The following is a 21,419-nucleotide window of genomic DNA, read 5'->3' on the forward strand; positions in this document are numbered from 1 at the left end:
ACGACCATATTGCGGACAACCCGATGTCTCTGCCGGGCTTCAGTCTCTTCAGGGCCGATCGCTCCAAGGTTCTCTCAGGAAAAATGGAGGGTGGTGGCATCTGCTTCTACATCAACGACGGATGGTGCACCAATGTCACGATCATAGGCAAATAATGTAGCCCTCACCTGGAGATGCTGAGCATCAACTGCAACCCCTTCTATTCCCCTCAGGAATTTGCCTCAATTGTCCTTGTGGGAGTGTACACCCACCCCCCTCGACTACGCGAACGAAGCCCTGCACCACCTGGCCATATGCATATCCAACATAGAACAAAAACACCCAGACTCTCTGCTTATAGTACTGGGCGACTTCAACAGAACTAACCTGAGCAAGGAGCTACCTAAGTACAAACAACAAGTCATGTGTCCCACTAGAGAAGGGCGCACCCTTGATCACTGCTACACTACCCTCAAGTCTGCCTTCCGGTCTATCCCGCGTGCTGCACTCGGCCTATCTGACCACTGCCTCATCCACCTACTCCCTACCTATACACAGAAGCTGAGAGTGGTTAAGCCTGTCGTCAAGACTGTTAAGAAATGGACCAATGAGGCCAAGATGAAGCTCCAGGCCTGCTTTGACTGCACGGAATGGGGGGTCTTTGAAGCCTCAGCAACCGACCTGAATGACCTGATAGACACTGTCACATCCTACATCAGCTACTGTGAGGACATGTGTGTACCTACCAAGACTTACCGCATTTACAACAACAACAAGCCCTGGTTAAATGCCCAGCTCAGGCAACTTCGTAGAGCCAAAGAGGAGGTCTATAGCAGCGGTGACAGAGCACTATACAACCGTACTAGGAACTCTCTGACTAAAGGAATCAGGCTAGCAAAAAAGCGTTTCTCGGACAAGCTGACAAACGATCTCTCCACCAATGACCCCGTATCTGTATGGAAAGGAATGCAATCCATAACCAACTATAGGAAAACATTGAAGCCCACCACCATGCACCAAGACCTAGCAGACGAACTGAACCACTTTTATTGCAGGTTCGCAAAAAAAGTCCCCTGCAACCCAAACAATCACCTCTCTGATGCCCTGAACACCGACGGCTTTCAATACAATAGTCCCCAGCATCCTCCACCCCAAATTACTTCGCCTAGGGGTCCCAGAAGCTACCTGTTCCTGGATAGTAGACTTCCTGACAGATAGGACACAGGTGGTGAAAGCGGGGGAATTCACCTATCAAGCGCGGTCCATTAGTACAGGGGCCCCTCAGGGCTGTATCCTCTCCCCCCTGCTCTTCTCCCTGTACACAAATGACTGTACCTCAGAGGCACAATCAGTAGAGATCATCAAATTCGCTGATGACACCACCGTCATCGGCCTCATCAAGGACGGGGACAAATCGGCCTGTAGACGGGAAGTAGACCCAGTGGTGCATCCACAACAACCTTGAGCTCAACCCCCTCAAAACTGTCGAGATGATAGTGGAATTTAGGAAGAAGTCATCTAGTGCACCTCCGCTAACGATTGCTGACAGTGTGGTATCGCTAGTGGACTCCTTCAAGTTTCTAGGACCACAATCTCCCGGGACCTTAAACGGGGGTCCAACGCTGACGCCACTGTTGGGAAAGCGCAGCAGAGGTTGTTCTTCCTCAGGCAACTAAGGAAGTTCAACATCCCACAGAAGCTTCTGCTCCTCTTCTACTCCGCGATTGTGGAGTCGGTACTGTGCTCCTCAATACTCGTATGGTACAGCTCCGCCAGCACGAGGGACAGATGCAGGCTCCAAAAGGTGGTCAGAACCGCAGAGAAGATCATTGGGGCCGACCTTCCCTCAGTCCAGGACCTGTACCTGTACAGAGCTAAAAAGCGGGCAAAGAAGATAGTACAAGACCAGCTACACCACGGTCACAGCATGTTTAACTTGCTTCCTTCAGGCAGGTGTTACAGGGCCGTCCCCGCCAGGTCCAGCAGAAGCCTCAAAAGTTTCTTTCCCCAAGCGGTCCGCCTGCTGAACTCCTGAACATTGACTGACTAGACGTACATGTAACTAACTTGTGTCCCTGCGGTATACCTATCTGTGTGACTTTACTTGCCCCCCCACCTGCTTATCTGTTACCTACTTGGCTCTTGTATAGCAAACCGAAGACAAATTCCTAGTATACGCAAGTATACCTGGCCAATTAAGCTGATTCTGATTAAATAATTATGTGAAATAAAATGTGTATAAAATGTAAAGTGTAGACTTACTGTAGACATGTTTTCTCTGTTTTCACTAAAGAAATTATTTTGCTCTAGTGATTCTAATAATGCAATTATGATAAATGTACATTTTGTCAGGGCTGTATGAATATGTTGCACACGTTTATATATCATAAGTTGGCCATGGTCAATGGTTATACTTTGAGTGCAGCGGGTTATTCTTCTATGTAAATGTGAGGCTACTTTAGTATGTAAGGACTATTTGTAATGCAAGCTCAGAAGCCTCTTGTGGTCCAGAAAGGCTGACAGTATCTGTTCTTTTGCTTTGCAATTTTTTGACAGAGACGCTATAACAACTATTCAGTACAATATTCGATCATTTACGAATGTCAAGCACTGGCCATGGATGAAATTATATTTCAAAATTAAGCCACTACTAAAGAGCGCAGAGACAGAGAAAGAGATGCAGAATCTTAAAGAGGAACTTGAAAAGACCCAAGAGGAACTTGCAAAATCAGAAACGCGAAGGAAAGAAAATGAAGAAAAACTGGTCTCCCTAACACAGGAAAAAAATGACCTCCTACTCCAAGCGCATTCGGTAGGTGCAAATGTAGTCCGCTCTGGTCAGGCAAATCATGGTCTTCAGCCATACTTGCCGACTGTTGTTGTCTACTCTCCCGGAAAAGCCAGGAGAGGAGACACTGCTTCAGACTTCAGGGGGCGGACTGGACTCTACTGTTATTAGGCTCTGCCACTAACAAGGGAAAAAGCCACGATTTGTGGGACAGCAGGTAGGGGGTGGGGCAAAATGATGCAATTTGCATTATTTAGCTCCACCCCCTCCAGCCCTCACCACAGTTCCCCTGATAATCTCTTTATCCTGCCTGCTTCACTAGGAAGCAGGCAGGATGTGGAAGATTTGCCCACTCACACAGGGGTGCAGGGGACTATCAAAAAACTTTTAGAGACTTCCGCAACTTCTGGAAGAGTAGGCAAGTATGTCTTCAACCTAAACATAGTACTGAATTCTGTATTTGCTCAGTTTTTCATCAAAGTACACATACAACTCTAACCAAATTCTACAATTATAGAAGTTTTCAGAACTATGAAAGTAAGATCCATTGTACAATTCATCATTCCACGCCAGCTCTATTAGTAAAATAGGATCGTTTAACTACTCTACTGCAAGCAACTGAAGCCCCTCCCACATCCTTAGTATGGTGACCTCATAGGATTGCTGCAAGACTAAACCTGACATTTTTTTCATTAAAACAATCCCCATAAAAGGAATTGGATATCCTGAAAATTATGTCTCTGTCTAGAATAAACCACAGATTGAATTGACAGTTAAATGAAAAAAAATAAAATTTTATATATATATATATATATATATATATATATATATATAAATGTATATATAAATGTAACCAGAAGCATGCTGCTTCTGGTGCCCTGTCACCAACAACACTGTTTTTGTTGTCTTGACAAAGATCATTCTAATATGATCGAAACGTCGACCTACGGATGTACCAATAAATGATCTTCTGACTTTCTTTTATGAAAATTTGGTGAGTGCCCTCTTTTTTCAAAAGACTATTATCAGGAACTCACTACTCCTTGGGGTTGAGCACCACCGTGTTGGCCCCTACTAAATACAGCCTTGTGCGGATGTCTACGGCTTCTATATATATATATATATATATATATATATATATATATATATATATATATATATATATATATATATATGAGAGTAAAATAAATCCAGCCAAAAGGAAAATGCTAAAAAGTAACAAAATAAATAATAAATACATATAAAAAAATAAATACTATAAAAGACTCACAAATGACCATCATTATTATTATTAGTATTATTGATATTAAGTTATAATACACCACAAGGGGTCAGCAGCACATTTACAAAGTACATAAATTGAAACATAATGACTATACAAGGGGAAATAAAAGACTTCCAGTAAAAAACCTTACTGAACATGAGCTACAAGGTTTATATACATTGTTACATCAGCAGTAATAACACCCAAATAAGCAGCGCTGGCTGAATCCAGAGGCTCCGTTGTTGGCAGGAAGTACAGTAGGAAGACGTACTTGCTTGGGAGAGCTTACAGTCTGTGCATATAGCAAGTATTATGACTGATCCCTATTCTCCAAACACTAGTCAGGATTAGTTAGGAACATGCATACCATATTAATCACCAAAGAAAATAAGCAAGTTGAATCAAAACAGGGCCAGTTATGAATTCAAATTCATTCAGTATAGAATATCTCCTGGAAATGATATATATTTGCAGATTATGGGCTTGTGTTGTTAGGATGCAATAATCACTATTAAGCATAAAATAAGTTTTTTTTTTCTGCTGCAGGTGTATACAAAAAAATGTGTATCCCTAAGTCCATAGTACATGTTTGTGTGTGCCTAATTTGCCCCTCCTTATGCTTAGAAAGGGTATGGAAAGAGATGTTAAATGCAGGCAAGTACACACCATTGTGAACTACTCAGAGCTTGACACAGCTGCACGTATTCCTGCCCGGAACATATATCTTGTGGGTGCTCTACCCAGGGCCGTCTTAATGGCATTGTAGACCCTGAGCAAAGCTATGCGCTAGGGCCCCTATATACCCATTTATGGGACCAATTTAAAAAAAAAATCATAACATAATCATAATGGCTTTCAGCACTCTTATTGGTGGATAGCTCCAGCCATCCACCAATCAGCAAGCTGATAGCCATTCACAGGCTGGGAGTCAGGTAGAGAATGCTGCCTCACTACTCTGATTGAGTAACCACCACCCGCTCCTGCTCGAAGGCCCCTAGAAATGTGGGGCCCTGGGTAGCTGCCAAGTGTGCCTATACATTAAAATGACCCTGGCTCTACCCTGGAACAAGAATCCATTATTCTGCTTAGAAAGCACTAAATAAAGCTTTTACATTCATTCATTTAAAAAAAATGCCACTTACAGCCTGGGCTGGTTGTGGCTGGCAGGGGATCTGTGCAAAAGAATAATATATTGTTTAAAAAAACAAGTACACAATAAACAATGCTCTTTGCAGAGCCCCATTCACTAACCAACACAGCTTAGTTCTGTTTGGTTTATACAGTGGATGTAGTTTTTTGCCTCCAAGGACTAAAGGACCTCACTAAGGGTCATTTTAGCCTTTCCTACATCCTCAGTAAAGTGCACTGGGCAGAGAACCACTCACTGGGTATTTCACACCTTCTAATTCTCTCAGGTTTCAATACTACTCTGATCCTGTTTTTCATTAAAGATTAGAAGTCTGTCATCTGTAGTAAAACAGTTGCTGTTTCTTTCGACTCTTGGAGTACACTCATTTATTTAGGGGAGGTGATTGACATAATATTAGGACTGCTCTACAGTAGTTCTACTATCTCTCTAGTTTCCATTCTTAGCGGGAGATTTATCAAAGAGTGGAGAGAGATAAGGTACCTAACTTTCACTTATCTAGCACAGCCTGCAAAATGACAATTAGAAGCTCATTGGTCGGAACTTTATCATTCTCCACTTTATCTCTCTCTTGAATATATACAATAATAAAAAGGTATAAAAATGTAGAAGAAATCTAAATATTTGGCAAATGGGTACATCATATCATTATAGCACACAAATTCTTAAATATTTTTATATGGAGATAAGTTTTACACCAGGGGTGTAACCAAGCACGGAGACGGGGGGGGGGGGGGGGGTCAAAGGGGACATCTGTTCCGAGCCCCAAGGATCAGAGAGGCCCCAAGGATATGCCACTTAGTGCCCGGCAGGGATGTGAGCCGTCTTGTCCAATGAGAGTGAGAAGACGGTGTAGGGAAGAGTGACGTGTGGTGTGGCCTATGGGGCAGTGAGCTATAGGTGTTGTACACAGCCTCAAAGTGACAGAAGCCTCTCACACACAGTGACTGCGGCGTGAGTGTGCACCCATTCTTTTGGGTCCTGCTCTGTTGCAGGCAGTCACGAAACATGGCCGCAGCTCTGTTTGCCAAGATTCCCATGCCCTGCGCTGGCCTGTTTGGTGGGGTGTGAGGGCTGCATGGTGCCTGCTGTGAGGTGTTTGTGAGTCTCTTCCTGGGGTAATAGCAGCATGGTGAGGGAATACAGGCACTCTGAGCTGGGGCTTTGGGGTGGGGTGGGAGACCCGGGAATGCAGCATGGAGTCATTGGGAAGAGACAGACTGTGGGGTGTGTGGGAGGAAGGAGAGAGGGAGACACAGACTGTGGGATGTGTGGGAGGAAGGAGAGAGATACATATATATATATATATATATATATATATATGAATATCTGGGGAGGGGACAGCAAAATCACTATATCAGGTCCCAAGATTTCGGCCCTGGGTATAACTAAACCTTTGTGGGCTCTACAGCAACATTTGGAATAGGTTTCCACCCCAATGCTTCTAGAGAGACACCTCTTTTCACAGTGCCTGTTCATTTTATGTCCCATAGTAGTACCCTCATTCACAATGTGCTATATTGAAGTGCCCCTAATTAGCAATATGCTCCCAGCACTCACAGGCAGCCTGTGACAGAGGGGAGTGACTCTTCAGCTTGCAGCCCTGTCCTCTGAATGTGGCTGCAAGGGAACACTTGGTGGAGCTTGATGATCTCGGGATAGATCCTCGGGTGCTTAAAGGACAGGAATTTAAAGATCTGTTGCAAGGGTCATCCACATCTAATCTTAATATACCTTGTCCCTCAGCATAGTAAATATGGGTCACATCAAACCAGACAATAGACTTCACTGTCTCTCAGTTTCCTGGACCCAATCAGCCTTCATGCTTCGATGATACTTCCCAACTGAGCTAGATTGCAAATTGAAGCTTCAAAAATCAGTCATTGAACCCTATGAGTAATGCAGTAATGGTTTACACACGAATTGACAGTGAAAGCTGATTGGATCAGCAATGCCACCTAGGTTTCACTATAAACAGTGGCATTCTTCATAGGATTTAATAATATTCCAGTTTAAAATGTTATGTACCTGTATTCTGTATTTACCAAGCAATGTTTTAAACTCAGACGTTACATACAGTGGGCACATAATAGACTTCTATGTACATGCTCTAATATTGTGCAATGATGACAATGCAGTGAAAATCATCCAATCACAAATCAAATACAATTGGCATCAAATATTAGGTAACAGAAGAGTTCCTACTTAAGGAAAGGTTAACCAATGTGCTACATGGGGAGGGGAAAGCTATATTATAGTGCAGTTGTCCTGTAAGTCCCAATAATTTTCATTTGAGAAAATAACCCGTGATTGCTACTGTAGAGCTCTGGATTTCAGTGTTAATGGAGAAACAATGTAGAGTCGAGGAGTAAGCTTGAGAGAGATTATCAAGCAGGATGCTGACCACCTTACCCGTCAGGGCACTGACCAGTGTGAGAGCAGGATGCTGGACACCTTACCTGTCATGGTACTGACCAGTGTGAGAGCAGGATGCAGGCCACCTTACCTGTCATGGTACTGACCAGTGTGAGAGCAGGATGCTGGCCACCTTACCCGTCAGGGTACTGACCAGAGTGAGAGCAGGATGCTGGCCACCTTTGGCTGTCAGGGTACTGAGCAGAGTAAGAGCAAGATGTTGACCACCTTACCTGTCAGGGTATTAGCAGTGTGAGAGCAGGATGCTGACCACCTTACCTGTCAGGGTATTAGCAGTGTGAGAGCAGGATGCTGACCACCTTACTTTTCAGGGTATGAGCAGTGTAAGAGCAGGATGTTGACCACCTTACCTGTCAGGGTACTGAGCAGTGTGAGAGCAGGATGCTGACCACGTTACCTGTCAGGGTATTAGCAGTGTGAGAGCAGGATGCTGACCACCTTACCTGTCAGGGTATTAGCAGTGTGAGAGCAGGATGCTGACCACCTTACCTGTCAGGGTACTGAGCAGTGTGAGAGCAGGATGCTGGCCACCTTGACTGTCAAGGTATGAGCAGTGTGAGAGCAGGATGCTGGCCACTTTGGCTGTCAAGGTACTGAGCAGTGTGAGAGCAGGATGCTGGCCAACTTGGCTGTCAGGGTACTGAGAAGTGTGAGAGCAGGATGCTGGCCACCTTGACTGTCAGGGTACTGAGCAGTGTGAGAGCAGGATACAGGCCATTCTTTCCTGTCTGGGTGTTGAGCAGTGTGAAAACCAGTGTTTGGTCTGAGAAACACTTTTTGGTAGCACTGCTGGATCTCCTCCGTAACATATGCTGGGTGCAAGGGAGGCAGGCCCAAGGAGGCAGTATGGGCCCAATAGCTATGATGCCCTATGCACCAATTGTAGTTATGCCCCAGTTTGACACTATTATTTACATGCATCAATGTGTTGGGAGCTTTACATCATTGCTCTGTGCTGTTGGAGACCCTGCTACTTCCAATATACTGAACTCTTAAATTGTAGCTCGTTCCTTACCTCATTACCCTCCTTACATCATGACATTACTCTGTCCACTCCTCACTTACGCAATCTCATAAGTGGACAGGTCAATGTCTCAAGTAAATTCATTATTCTTCTTACTTCAAATTTTCTGTGCGGGTATGACTATTCCAATGATATGATTGCTACAGTGTGTTCTTTGCCTACCCACAAGAAAACTGAAATAATGGTTTTGGATCTGTGTTTCTTTGAAAATCTATACAAATGTATATAAATCAATAAAAATGGCTAAAATCATGTAACTTAGACCCGTTTTTGTTCCTATAGTCTAATTTAACATCATTAATATTAATGTCCAGTCATTTCGAGTACATTTTGCCCACTCTCCCAAGGGAAATGGCACCTGAAATCATGAGGGAGGGACTTACATGCAATCCAAAACCCCAGATTCAGATTTTAAATCAGAGTTCCGAACTTGAAGAAGACCCAACGCAAGACATGGTCCTGTCGGATCCCTAAAGGAGTTCTACTCATATCAACAAAGTTCGGATGTGTTTGGTTATTAACAAAACCTAACCACTCATCTCTACATAGAATTATCTTATCCCATGTACAAGTCAATTGTTTTATCTATATATTTGCTGTTTCTTCCATAAAATAGGAAAACGAGAATTTGGCTGATGCAGAGGAGAGGTGTGATGAGCTCATTAAGAGTAAGATTCAGATGGAGGCGAAATTGAAGGAACTCACGGACAGGCTGGAAGATGAAGAAGAAATGAGTTCAGATCTCACAGCCAAGAAGAGGAAACTGGAAGATGAGACCAGTGAGCTGAAGAAAGACATTGATGACCTTGAGCTGACTTTGGCCAAAGTAGAGAAGGAGAAACATGCCACAGAAAACAAGGTCTGTGTTATTATTAGAATTACTGTCATGATCATCATTTCATTAATAGTATTTATGTTCTAAAACTGCATATTAATATTGAATTTATATTGCATTAAAATGCTATAGACCCTTATTTGATACAGCAATTACAATTTTCAATAGTATTCCAAAAACATGATAAAATAAGCCTATGATGAGGTTTTTGCTGTATATTTCAATTAAGTTAGATACGTTCTTGTTTTACAAAATACTTGAGTATGAGGTTGCAGAGTATATGAATATCCATAAGATGAAGAGCTTGTTGCATATAATAAAATATAGACACAAATCTCAAACCCTAATACACATAAAAACAAATATGATAAGATAAGAGCAGAAAAAGAAAAAGTCAGAGTGCCCATTTTTTACTGGATTTGTTTTCCATATTTTGTATAAATTGAAATAATTAATATGCCCTCTCTTAGGTGAAGTGCTTGACTGAAGAGATGGCTTCCTTAGATGAATCCATCGCCAAGCTCAGCAAGGAAAAGAAAGCAATCCAAGAGGCTCATCAGCAAACCCTGGATGACCTCCAGGCAGAAGAAGACAAAGTCAATAGTCTAACGAAAATGAAGATGAAACTGGAACAACAAGTAGATGATGTATGTCGTCTCCATACAGAACATTAAACATTTATACTATTTCAATAATGGCAAATAAATCTAAAATAAAAATTTTCAGGAATATTAAAAGCTTGCTAAAAGAGTTAGCTAATTCAGAGTATGAACCAAAGTACATATTAAAATGTACCTAAAATGTAGGTCCTCTGATTCAAATGCAATTTTCCATATGATGTACGTGCAAGTTAATTTTTCAGCATGAACAATAGTTGAGGTTTGCATTAATGATAAATAGGCCCCTTATGGGGGTATTTATCAAAACTTTTAGAGAGATAAAAGTGTGATCAATAAAGTACTAACCAATCAGCTCCTAACTGTATTTTTTCAAACACTGTAAAATGTAAGACAGAAGCTGATTGGCTAGTACACTATGTCTCACAATTGTATCTTGCTCCGAGCTTTAATAAATACCCCCATTAGTCTTTACGTACACTACAAAAAGATGAGCGCATATTGTGTGTTTTCTTTTGTCAAAACATGACAAAAAATAATCTAAAACAAATATTTCAGTGTCTTTGAAATGATCAGCATTTTCTAACATCTAATAAAGTTGTCTCTTTATATTTCTGTGTTTTTTTTTTTTTAGCTTGAAGGGACTCTTGAGCAGGAGAAGAAACTGAGAGTTGATCTTGAGAGAACCAAAAGGAAACTAGAGGGCGATTTAAAAATGATCCAAGAATCCATAATGGATTTTGAAAATGACAAATTGAATTCAGAGGATAGACTGAAAAAGTAAGAAAATCTACATTAGCATTTAATGTAGAGTTGACTATTTTGCACATTATTTATAAAAGTACATGTGCATTATAGTATTTGCATGTACTGTATAGCTTGAATTTGTAAACATATTCTCTCTGGTATGATATTTCATTAGCAAATACAATAGGTCTTATAAAACCTGTTAACATGACTCACAAATGTTTCCCAATGAAATCATTATGCCGGACGATGATTTTAGTAGAATGACTTGGTCTATTGTTTACCCTTCACTTATAAAGAGTAAACAATTGACCAAGTGGTTTGACAAAAATCATTGTGGATGATTGAGAATCACCAGGGAGTTTCAAGAGCAGGTATTCCCAACCTTGGTCCTAACGGCACACAAACAGTCCAGGTTTTAGAGATACATAGTACATAGTGAGGTTGAAAAGAGGCACACTGCCCATCGGGTTCAACCTGTATTCTGTGTTAATCTTAATGTGCCTGCTGAAGTAATGGCTTAGTACCAAATGACAACAATGATTCTTACCGCTCCCAGATAATGTAATGTCAATATGTTAAATGCTATAGCCCTGGATACATCTATCAGTTAGGAATTTGTCCAATCTGCTTTTAAATACATTTACAGAGTCTGCCATTACTACCCTCTCCGGCAGGGGGGTTCCAAATCTTTATTGCCCTTACCGTGAAGAACCCTTTTTCTTACGTTGTGTACTGAATTTCCTCTCCTCTAACCTAAGCGAGTGCCCACGCGTCCTATATAGTCTTTTTTAATAAACAAATCCGCTGCTAGCTCCTTGTAATTACCCTTTACATATTTGAAGATATTAATAATGTCTCCTCTTAGACGCCTCTTTTCTAGTGTATACATATTTAACCTAGCAAGCCTCTCCTCGTAATCCAGAGACACTAGCCTTTTAATCAGTTTAGTAGCTCGCCTTTGAACTCTTTCTAGTTCCCCGATATCTTTTTTATAATACGGTGCCCAGAACTGAACACAATATTCCAGGTGCGGACGTACCAATGATTTGTACAGTGGCAAGATTACATCCTCGTCCCTTGTCTCTATGCCCCGTTTAATGCACGCAAGCACTTTACATGCCTTCTTTGCTGCACTTTGAATTTGTGTACCATTATTAAACCTATTATCTATAAGCACCCCCAAATCTTTTTCCACCATAGTTACCCCTATATTTTCCCTATCTAGAGTGTATGTGTGTTTTTTCCCCCAAAATGCATAACATTCTGTAAAGACTTCAGAAGGCGATGTGAATTAGTTACCTTACACAGTTTAGTATCGTCTGCAAAGATTGACACTGTGCTTTCCAGGCCTATTCCTAGATCATTGATAAATATAGTGACGAGCAGTGGGCCAAGAATTGACCCTTGTGGTATTCCGCTGACTACTGGTGCCTAACTGGAGAACATTCCATTGACCATTACTCGTTGTACTCTGTTATCCAGCCAATTACTTATCCATGTACAAATAATATAACCTAGACCAAGTTCCCGTAATTTGTTGATCAGTCTCCTATGAGGCACTGTATCGAAGGCTTTTGCAAAATCTAAATACACCACATCCACTGCTTTTCCATGGTCAAGATTCTTGCTCACTTTCTCGTAGAAGCTAATTAAGTTGGTTTGGCATGATCTGTCCCTTACAAACCCATGCTGACTTTTACTAATATACTTTGTAGCCTGTAGGTGATATCCATGTTTGAGCACACATGACTTAATTAGTACCTCAGTTATTTTGATTTTACCACTTGTGCTGAAGCCTGGGTATTCACTAAAACCTGCACTGTTAGGGCTATATTTCCTAAAATGCGGGTTTTAGAAATGTAGATGTTGCCCATAGCAACCAATCAAATTTTAGCTTTCATCTTCTCAAAAGTGCTAGATAAATAAGTAGAATCTGATTGGTTGCTATGGGCAGCATCTCCACTTCTAAAAACCCACATTTTAGTAAATACAAAGCTTAGTGTACCTTGAAGACCGAGGTTGGGAATACCTGCTCTAGAGGGTGTAGAAAACTGATCCTTGCCATTAAGACAGCAGCACATAAACCCATCTTACAAGCACGCATTATACCTACTCCACCCCCTTTCACCCTTTTTAAGGCAAAATGAGTCCAGATTTTTAATATGGATTTGTTGGAAATAGAGATGTGTGGTTTGGTTCTCCAGAAATCTGAATACGCCTGAACGTTGTGCATCTATGCTGAACCAAAACCTGGTCTGGATCCCCCGAGGAGATCTGTTCTGAAACAAGGGGACCCATTCTAATCTTCCCGTGGTTTAGAAGTTGGATTTTACAGTAAATCCAGATTTTGAGTTTTGAATTGCAAAAATTACATGATTTTAGCTGTTTAGATTGATTTTTAGCAATGGTTAATCAATTTTCTTTAATGATTTTAATTTGAGCCAAAATCCGAGATTGAACCAAAACATTTGAGGGTGGTGGTAGTGGTGGTGGCGGGGGGGGGGGGGGGGTTTGCAAAAAAACAAAACACGATGTTGGGACCAAAACCAAAACATGGGGGTCAGTGCACTTCTCTACTTGGAAACTTAACTAGATCAACAAATTGTCACCGTAGTTCTTTGCTACATAGGAAAGCTATTTATTACTACTCATCTTCCTGATTCCTTCAAACATACCTTATGGTATGAACATCCACTGCTGTCCAGTGATCCTCCAATACTACTAGATGTCAAACAGTGATTTTCTGCATCCATGGTGACTCATTTTCAGGTTGTTTAGATCTCTACACAGCTCCTCTGCTCATATATTGTTCTATTTCATGTAGTGTTTTAGTGGACGATTTAGTTTGCAAAAATAATTCCACCATAAGAGTTTTCATTCTATCTTTTGCTATTTTAGTTATTTTTTTTTTCTCTACTTGGCACCCCATGGTGATTGCTACCTGTGCTGGTTCCTCCATTATTTACAGATGTTATGTCTAATGGTTTATTGACTCTCTTACTCTGTCTTTTATTTACAATTTTCTCTACATCTATGTACTATTATGTTATCTGTAAGTTATTATAATTTTTTAGTTGTTATGGTGCTGTACCATAAAAACATGTTTTAAAAAACTAACTGTTGCTGCTATATGACAGGTAGGCTCTCAATAATTGATACATTTTAGCAACATCTGTAATCATGGTAGTAAACTGTATAGAATGTTTGCAGTGTTGGACTAGAGCATGAAGGGCCCACCAGGGGAATGCAGTGGTAGAGGCCCATGTTTACGGATGTGGTAAGCCACCATAGAGGCTTGGCTAACCATTACAGAGTGCATGGTCTTGCCACCTTGATAAATACATACTGTATAGTGAATACTGCTAATCGATACATGTTAATGTACCAGATTAATGATAGCAATGTACTGTAGAAAATACCAAGAGAGTGCAGTAAAATATGCAATACTTTTCATTACATATGTTCTTACAATATAGACATAAAAATGTTAAACATTAATAGGTAAAACTTAGACTTCCTAAAGAACCACAATGAAGTTAATGTTCTCACCAGTACTTTTTTATCCTTCACAAAGGTGAATTTGTCAGACTCCAAATGATTTGATTATCTCATTCATGGGGAAATTACACATAGACACTCACTCTGTGCTCAACCTCCCAGGTGCAGTTTCCTAATGCAAAAGCACCCCCTCCATATTTTTCTATACTGACCTCTCTGTAAGTCACATCAGTTACATTGATGGGAGGAGCCAGAGTACATACCAACTGTCATTACATGCCAACATGATTACATAATTTTTATGACTGCTTAGATTTTAATAGTCAATCTAATTACCCGTGAGGGGTGTGAGTTGCGGTGGCACTAAAATACAGACAAAAACAGGGCACCTCACACCCCTCAGGGCCTGTTCTCAGCCCAAATTCGCTCATTTTTGCACGCAGACCGCAGGCAGTTATGTGAAATTTCAGGCTGCTGTAAAGTGTAGAGGTTGTCGCGCTAACTCACACCCGCAATGTATTTGTGGGTAACTGGATTGACCCCATAGAGTCACAGTGTCCCATTTTTGGCCCCATAGAGCAGTGTCATAAGTAAAATTATTTTATCTGGTGGTGGCAGATTTTTGTGCATATCAGTGGCGTAAGTTCGTCCCAGTCGCCCGGAGGCATGATAAATGTTGGTGCCCCCCTACATATACACACACATACCATATGTAACTATCCGGCACTCGGGGTGAACAGTAGTTGCGTGCTCAGGTACCTTTCCCAATAGTAATATACATACACATACAAAGTGGACTCACTCCAAGTCAGTCATTACAATAAAATGGACACCAGCATACCATTATAGTACACCTACAGTGCTCCCTCACCCGCCAGCGAGTCTCGATGGAGATGCTTTGGTGCAGCGGTGTGCCGATATATATAAAAAAAACACACAAACACCTCATTCACTTAAAAACCACACACACGCCGCTTTCACTTAAACACACACACGCCGCTTTCACTTAAACACACACACGCCGCTTTCACTTAAACACACACACGCCGCTTTCACTTAAACACACACACGCCGCTTTCACTTAAACACACACATGCCTTTCACTTAAACACACACACGCCGCTTTCACTTAAACACACACACGCCGCTTTCACTTAAACACACACATGCCTTTCACTTAAACACACACATGCCTTTCACTTAAAAACACACACATGCCTCTCACTTACACATGGCTCTTTCACTCACACATACGTGTGTGTGTGTTCACTTAAAAAACACACACACACACACACACACACACACACACACACACACACACACACCGCTTTCACTTAAACACACACATGCCTCTCACTTACACACACACACACACACACATTCAGAAACTGACACCCCTCCATATATTTGTATGGTAGCGTGTACCCAGACCAGGTGTGTGCTCTGTACATAGTCCTGTAGAAATGCTGAAATGCCCCTTTAATCCTTGCACGTTACGCCAGTGTTTACCTGATGTGCACACCAACATTAACTACGAGGAATGTGAGCTAGATAGAAACAGATGTAGCCAGCCTCATTTTTGCCGTGATGCGTTTGTATGGGCGTACGCATTGCGACAAGCTTCAGTGAACGCTGTGCTGCGCTAAGTTGCAGCCAATGTTCTCTCTATAGCGCATGCACACTTCATAGACATGGGAACACTAGTCGTGAGTGTGGCTACATCTGTAGATATGGTTATACAGTATACTGTATATACACACATAGTAAACACACACACAGGAAAATTCATATACACACACACATCCATAGCAAAAACGTACAAACACACACAAACACTACTAAACACACATAGCAAAACACATATATACATACACAAACACACACCCATAGCAAAAAAATACAGTATACATGCACCAATAGCAAAATACATACACACCCCCATAGCAAAACCACACACATACACCCATAGCAAAACACATACACCCATAGCAAAACACCCACAGCTAAATACATACACACACAGCCAGCATTTGCATGTGTGTACAACATACTTTGCACCTCCTGGCTCCTGTAAGGCTCCTCACTGCGGCTGAGCCGATGTCTCCCAGTCCTCACTCTCCACACACACTGCTGCCGTGACTGTCCCTCCATCCTCCCCCTTCTCCCAGCATTCAGCGGTGGCAGAGACCAGGAGTATGGAGTAAGAAGCAGCAGCGCAGTGCCGAGATGAAGGGTGATGAGCTCACCCTTCTCACTTGCTGGCGCTGTGCGCTCACATCCGGCGGCTTCCTCCTGTGTTAAGGCCTGCAGTGCAGTGACGGCAGCGTGTAATGAATCAGTGTGACTCATTACACTGCTGCCGGCTGTGGGCCCCGCAAGTTCCGCCGCTGAGCAGCAGCGATCAGGCAGCGGGAGACAGTGGAGGAAATGTGCCCCCTGCAGGCCAGTAGCCCGGCGGCAGCCGACTCCACTGCCTCCCACAGTTCCGCCCCTGGTGCATATACAGAAGGAGGAGAGAGTAGCAGCACAGCATCCAAGCTGAATGTCATACACAACTTATAGAGGCAGATATGGATGAAAGAGTGGAAACACATTGCTCTTTCCTCCATATTTGTTTCAGTACATAGATGCCATAGAATTCAAACATCAATATGAAAGCATACTCCATTTTGATGACAGTAAAAATTTGCTCTAAACAGCGCGTTGTATAGTATATTATAGTATAGTGTATTCAGTGATAACCTTCGAATTGTATATTTCTGGGGATCCCTAGGAAGGACTTTGAAGTGTCTGAACTGCAAAGAAGAATTGAAGATGAACAAATGATCAATGTTCAACTTCAGAAAAAAATTAAGGAGCTCCAGGTATATAATATGGTCATATATTATTTTCTGGTTCTTACTAATTATATGTATAATGAATAATACACACTCTACCATGGCACACAGTTGCTTTTAGAATGCAATAGAAACTTTAGGTTATCCAATGCTATGAAACGCTTATATAATCACTAACAATGCTTTCACAACTGATACCACCAAGATTCTCCCTGCTCCAGGTTCTGTCTTACTGCTCTCAGACTACTGTACTTTTTGATTTGAAAACAGCATTGTTCTAAAATGTTTGTGTCCTATAGATGTTTTAAAAAAATGTATATTAATAGATTAACAAAACCATATTCCAAGATAACATCCCTTTACTTGACTGTTAAGCTGCTAAATATGTGGGGATAATTTATTTAAGCAAATTAATTAAAGAGTCATAGGAAGTGGAATTCTCAAAGCGTGTAAGATACTAATTGCTGTCTCTTGGACACCACTCACAGACACACAGACATGGCTTCTTCTCAGCAGAATGCTCAGGAGCCTCACACTGGGGTACAGATCATTGCAGAGGCTCTGGCTGCTCAAGTAAAAAAAACTATCCTCATGCTTGTATAACTGAGTCTATCATCTCTCTCTGGCTACACTTTTCACACCCCAAGAAAGTTTGTCTGCAACTGTCTGTGATCTGACTTCAATGCAAAATCCCCTCTGTTAATTCGCTAAACTTCTGATTGCACACCTCCCCCTTTGCCAGCTGATATAGTTGTAGCATTTAAGAGCAATATCCTCAAGTCCTGCAGTCAGGACTTGGTCTGCAAGCATTTGTGAAGTATACATTTGTTAAGGATGTATTTTAAGGATGAAGTTAGTACCGGAGTTTGAACTGGATTTGGACTACGCTAGGATCTCTAATTAAACTAGTTCCGCAAACACTGCAACTCAGGATCATTATGTGGCCTCTCCTCACCTCTGCCATGAGAACACCAGGACCAATGCCTACTACCACCCTGTCCGAGAACATTATGACTGCCCCCAGGCCTACCCCTCAAGTTGAGCAGGGAACTGAGGGGGGTGAGCACCAGGACCAGGCCCAGCAGTGTAATTTCCATTTGACATTAGTGTGCTCCCCACATTCTCACACCCACCCACACTGCTCCCGTGAGACTAGGACATTTATAATTTTCCCAAAATAATGTTAATACAGTTTTCCTCCAACTGTTGGTTCCTGCAATTGTATTTGTCTCTTCTTTTTCTTCTTACAGCATATTTCCACCCCACTGTGTGCTATTCCTGTAATGTTTACTTCCACTGAATGCATACCCTGCCAGCAGCAACCTACGCAGTGCGCCCCAGATGGCTGCCTCGGATGGTTCTTCCGTGGGCAGGGTGTGCTTTATTTGGATCTTTCCGTGCAGGGTATAGCATACTACTACACACATGTCAGTTTTCCCATACATGCATTTGACCCTTCTATGGCTCGTCTCCAACAGTGTAACCTTCGTAGTGCGCCCAACATGGTTGCCTCACTTGTGGATGGGATGAAAAATACATGAACCTGATGGTTTTGTTGGAACCCTACTCTGAACTTTAGGATTCTGCAATCTCCCCATTTTGTGTTATCTCTTCTAGGGGTAGACTATTCCACCCTGGGTAATTCTACATAGTGCGCCCAAGATGGTTGCTGCACCTGGTACCTTTGTGAGGGTGGAATACACGACCCTTGGAAGTTATTACCCAAAATGCCTACACCAATCATGCATTATGCTTTCTGTGAGCTCAAGGTTTTCTTTTATGTCTGTGTGGCTTATTTATTGCTGTATTACTTAAATCCTCTGTATTATGTGCATTGATTTTGATGTCTGTAAAGCACCTTGATTCCTATTGGAGAAAGAACGCTATATAAATAAAATGATTATTATTATTATTATTATAGCACTAAAATAGTTCTGAACAATTTAACTGTCTTAGGGGTACATTTACTAAGCAGTGTTAAGAGCGGAGAAGTGAGCCAGTGGAGATATTTCCCCATCAACCAATCAGCAGCTCTTATTATTTTATAGTATGCAAATTATAGATGTTACTTCAGTGCTGATTGGTTGATGGGGCAACTTCTCCACTGGCTCACTTCTCTGCTCTTATCACTGCTTAGTAAATGTACCCCTTAATCTGGTAAATTAATCAAAAGTGTAGTATCCAAACTGGCTTCATGCTGTAGATTTCACGGGACAGGATGTTCAAGTTTGTTATGCCACTTAGCAACAGACCCATCAACTGAACCATCCATTAAATCTATATCTTGGCCATATTTTATTCATCCTATATCAGTATTCAAATATTGCTCCCCATTTCAGACTAGCAAATCAATCCATGCATATTGTACCACCTTGCCTTTGTTTACACTTGCATATTTTCTGTTCTTCAAGGCTAACAATGAAGAACTGCATGAAGAAATAGAGTCAGAACGGACATCTCGTGCTAAAATTGAAAAGCAACGGGCAGAACTATCAAGAGAGTTAGAAGACATCAGTGAGAAATTAGAAGAAGCTGGAGGAGCAAGTTCCGTTCAAGTGGAAATGAACAAGAAAAGGGAGACAGAATTCCACAAACTGAGACGAGACCTCGAAGATATTACATTGCAGCATGAATCCGTTGTCTCTAACCTGCGGAAAAAGCAAGCTGATATCATGGCTGAGCTGGCAGAACAAATTGATAACCTCCAGCGTGTCAAGCAAAAACTTGAGAAAGAGAAGACTGAATTGAAGATGGAGAATGATGATCTGGCTGGTAACATGGAGTCTGTTACCAAGTCCAAGGTATGAACATTGGATATGCAACCAACAATAACTTGACACCGAGGTTTCTAATTCACATGCCTGACGCTTTTAACATTATCAACTGCTGCCTAATATAACATCAGACCCAATTAATTTGTTTTAGTTCTCATCAGCAAACTTAGTCAAAAAAAATCAGTGACTGATTTGGCATTAAAGTTAGCAGGAATTTTCCCACAAAGTTGGTCGGACTATGGGGCTGATTGCCTTATGTGGCCCAGCCCCCCACCCGGTAAATAGTCACTCACCATTATTATCTGACAGGCACTGACAGAGCAGAGGAGCTTTGAGCTTCTGAACTCGTGAGAGGGCAACCTCTCATGAGACAAAGCTTGTCCAGTCCCACCTGGGACTGCATCTCTAGCTCCACTCCCTCTTATCTTGCTCTGCACAGCTGTTTCCTCCCAGAAGTAGTAAGACACAATAGAATCCCCCTCTCCCCTACTTACCAAACTCAATACATAGTGAAGCAGCAGGTATAGAAGGGGGTGGAGGGGTTTAGTGCCAGGCTGGGCGGTGTCTGCTGGGATTTAAGAATGACAAGTTGCACACAGATGCCTTCCCCCCTGTTCCTTCTACCCTAGCTACATGCGCCTTCCACCTCTGCACCCTATGAGCCTAATTCAGCTTGGATCGCTATTGAGACAGAAATTGCTTTTACCTCATTCCTGCCTTTTCTAAAAATTGCTTGTGAAGACCTGATCAGAAAGGTAAAAGACGCCCACTGATGCATTCGCAAAATTGTGTATGCAATCGCAAAATTGAAATCGACAAATGCGGTTGACCCTGGGCTACGCAGAATAATGAGAATGCAGTCGCATTGGTGCCATGTTTTTAGTCACAATCCATTGCAACTAACGTCAGATACACTCCCTGAAAACGTCCATGATATGCCTGCGTTTTTTCAACCACTCACCACAAACGCCATGTTAACACCCATGAACAGTCACTTCCTGTCAATGAAATTGCGATCACATTTCACTAAATTGTAATCTCAATTTAGCCTTTGCACATGCACAATTCATTTGCAGAGCATGCACGGTCAGTCAATAATCGCCCAATTTGTGATTTTGCAAGTGCGGTTGAATAAGGCCCTATATCTTCCAATCCTGCGCCCAGAACTACCCCCTGCATCCTATAACTGTTCCCCTTCTAAGCTTTGGAACTGCACCCGCTCTACCTGCCACCCCTGCACCTGTAACTGCAAGTATCACCCGCCCCCTGGTACTTCCTTCACTGCAAACTGTAACTGTTCCCCTACACCCTTGTAACTGCCCCTCAGCTCATGCAAGTAACACCCGTGCACCCTGTAACTTCCTCCTTTGCACCTAGTTACTACATCTCTTTGCAACTGCACCCTGCAGCTGCCACCAATGCACACTGTAATTGCACCCCAGCAGCTATCACCCTTTACCCTGTTATTGC

The 21,419-nt window shown here is 42.0% G+C and overlaps 1 protein-coding gene across 1 annotated transcript in view; it reads left to right on the forward strand.

The window, feature by feature from the left end:
* LOC135056058 (myosin-4-like) overlaps positions 1-21,419 on the forward strand; it is a 100,266-nt gene that overhangs the window by 26,904 nt on the left and 51,943 nt on the right. Inside the window, exons 20-25 of the mRNA XM_063960782.1 lie at positions 2,536-2,791; positions 9,255-9,497; positions 9,944-10,120; positions 10,725-10,870; positions 17,112-17,202; positions 19,587-19,976. Of these exons, the coding sequence (XP_063816852.1) occupies positions 2,536-2,791; positions 9,255-9,497; positions 9,944-10,120; positions 10,725-10,870; positions 17,112-17,202; positions 19,587-19,976 (1,303 nt within the window). The remainder of the gene's footprint in view (positions 1-2,535; positions 2,792-9,254; positions 9,498-9,943; positions 10,121-10,724; positions 10,871-17,111; positions 17,203-19,586; positions 19,977-21,419) is intronic.

Source organism: Pseudophryne corroboree, chromosome 3 (genome assembly GCF_028390025.1).
Source record: "Pseudophryne corroboree isolate aPseCor3 chromosome 3, aPseCor3.hap2, whole genome shotgun sequence".
Lineage (NCBI taxonomy): Eukaryota > Metazoa > Chordata > Amphibia > Anura > Myobatrachidae > Pseudophryne > Pseudophryne corroboree.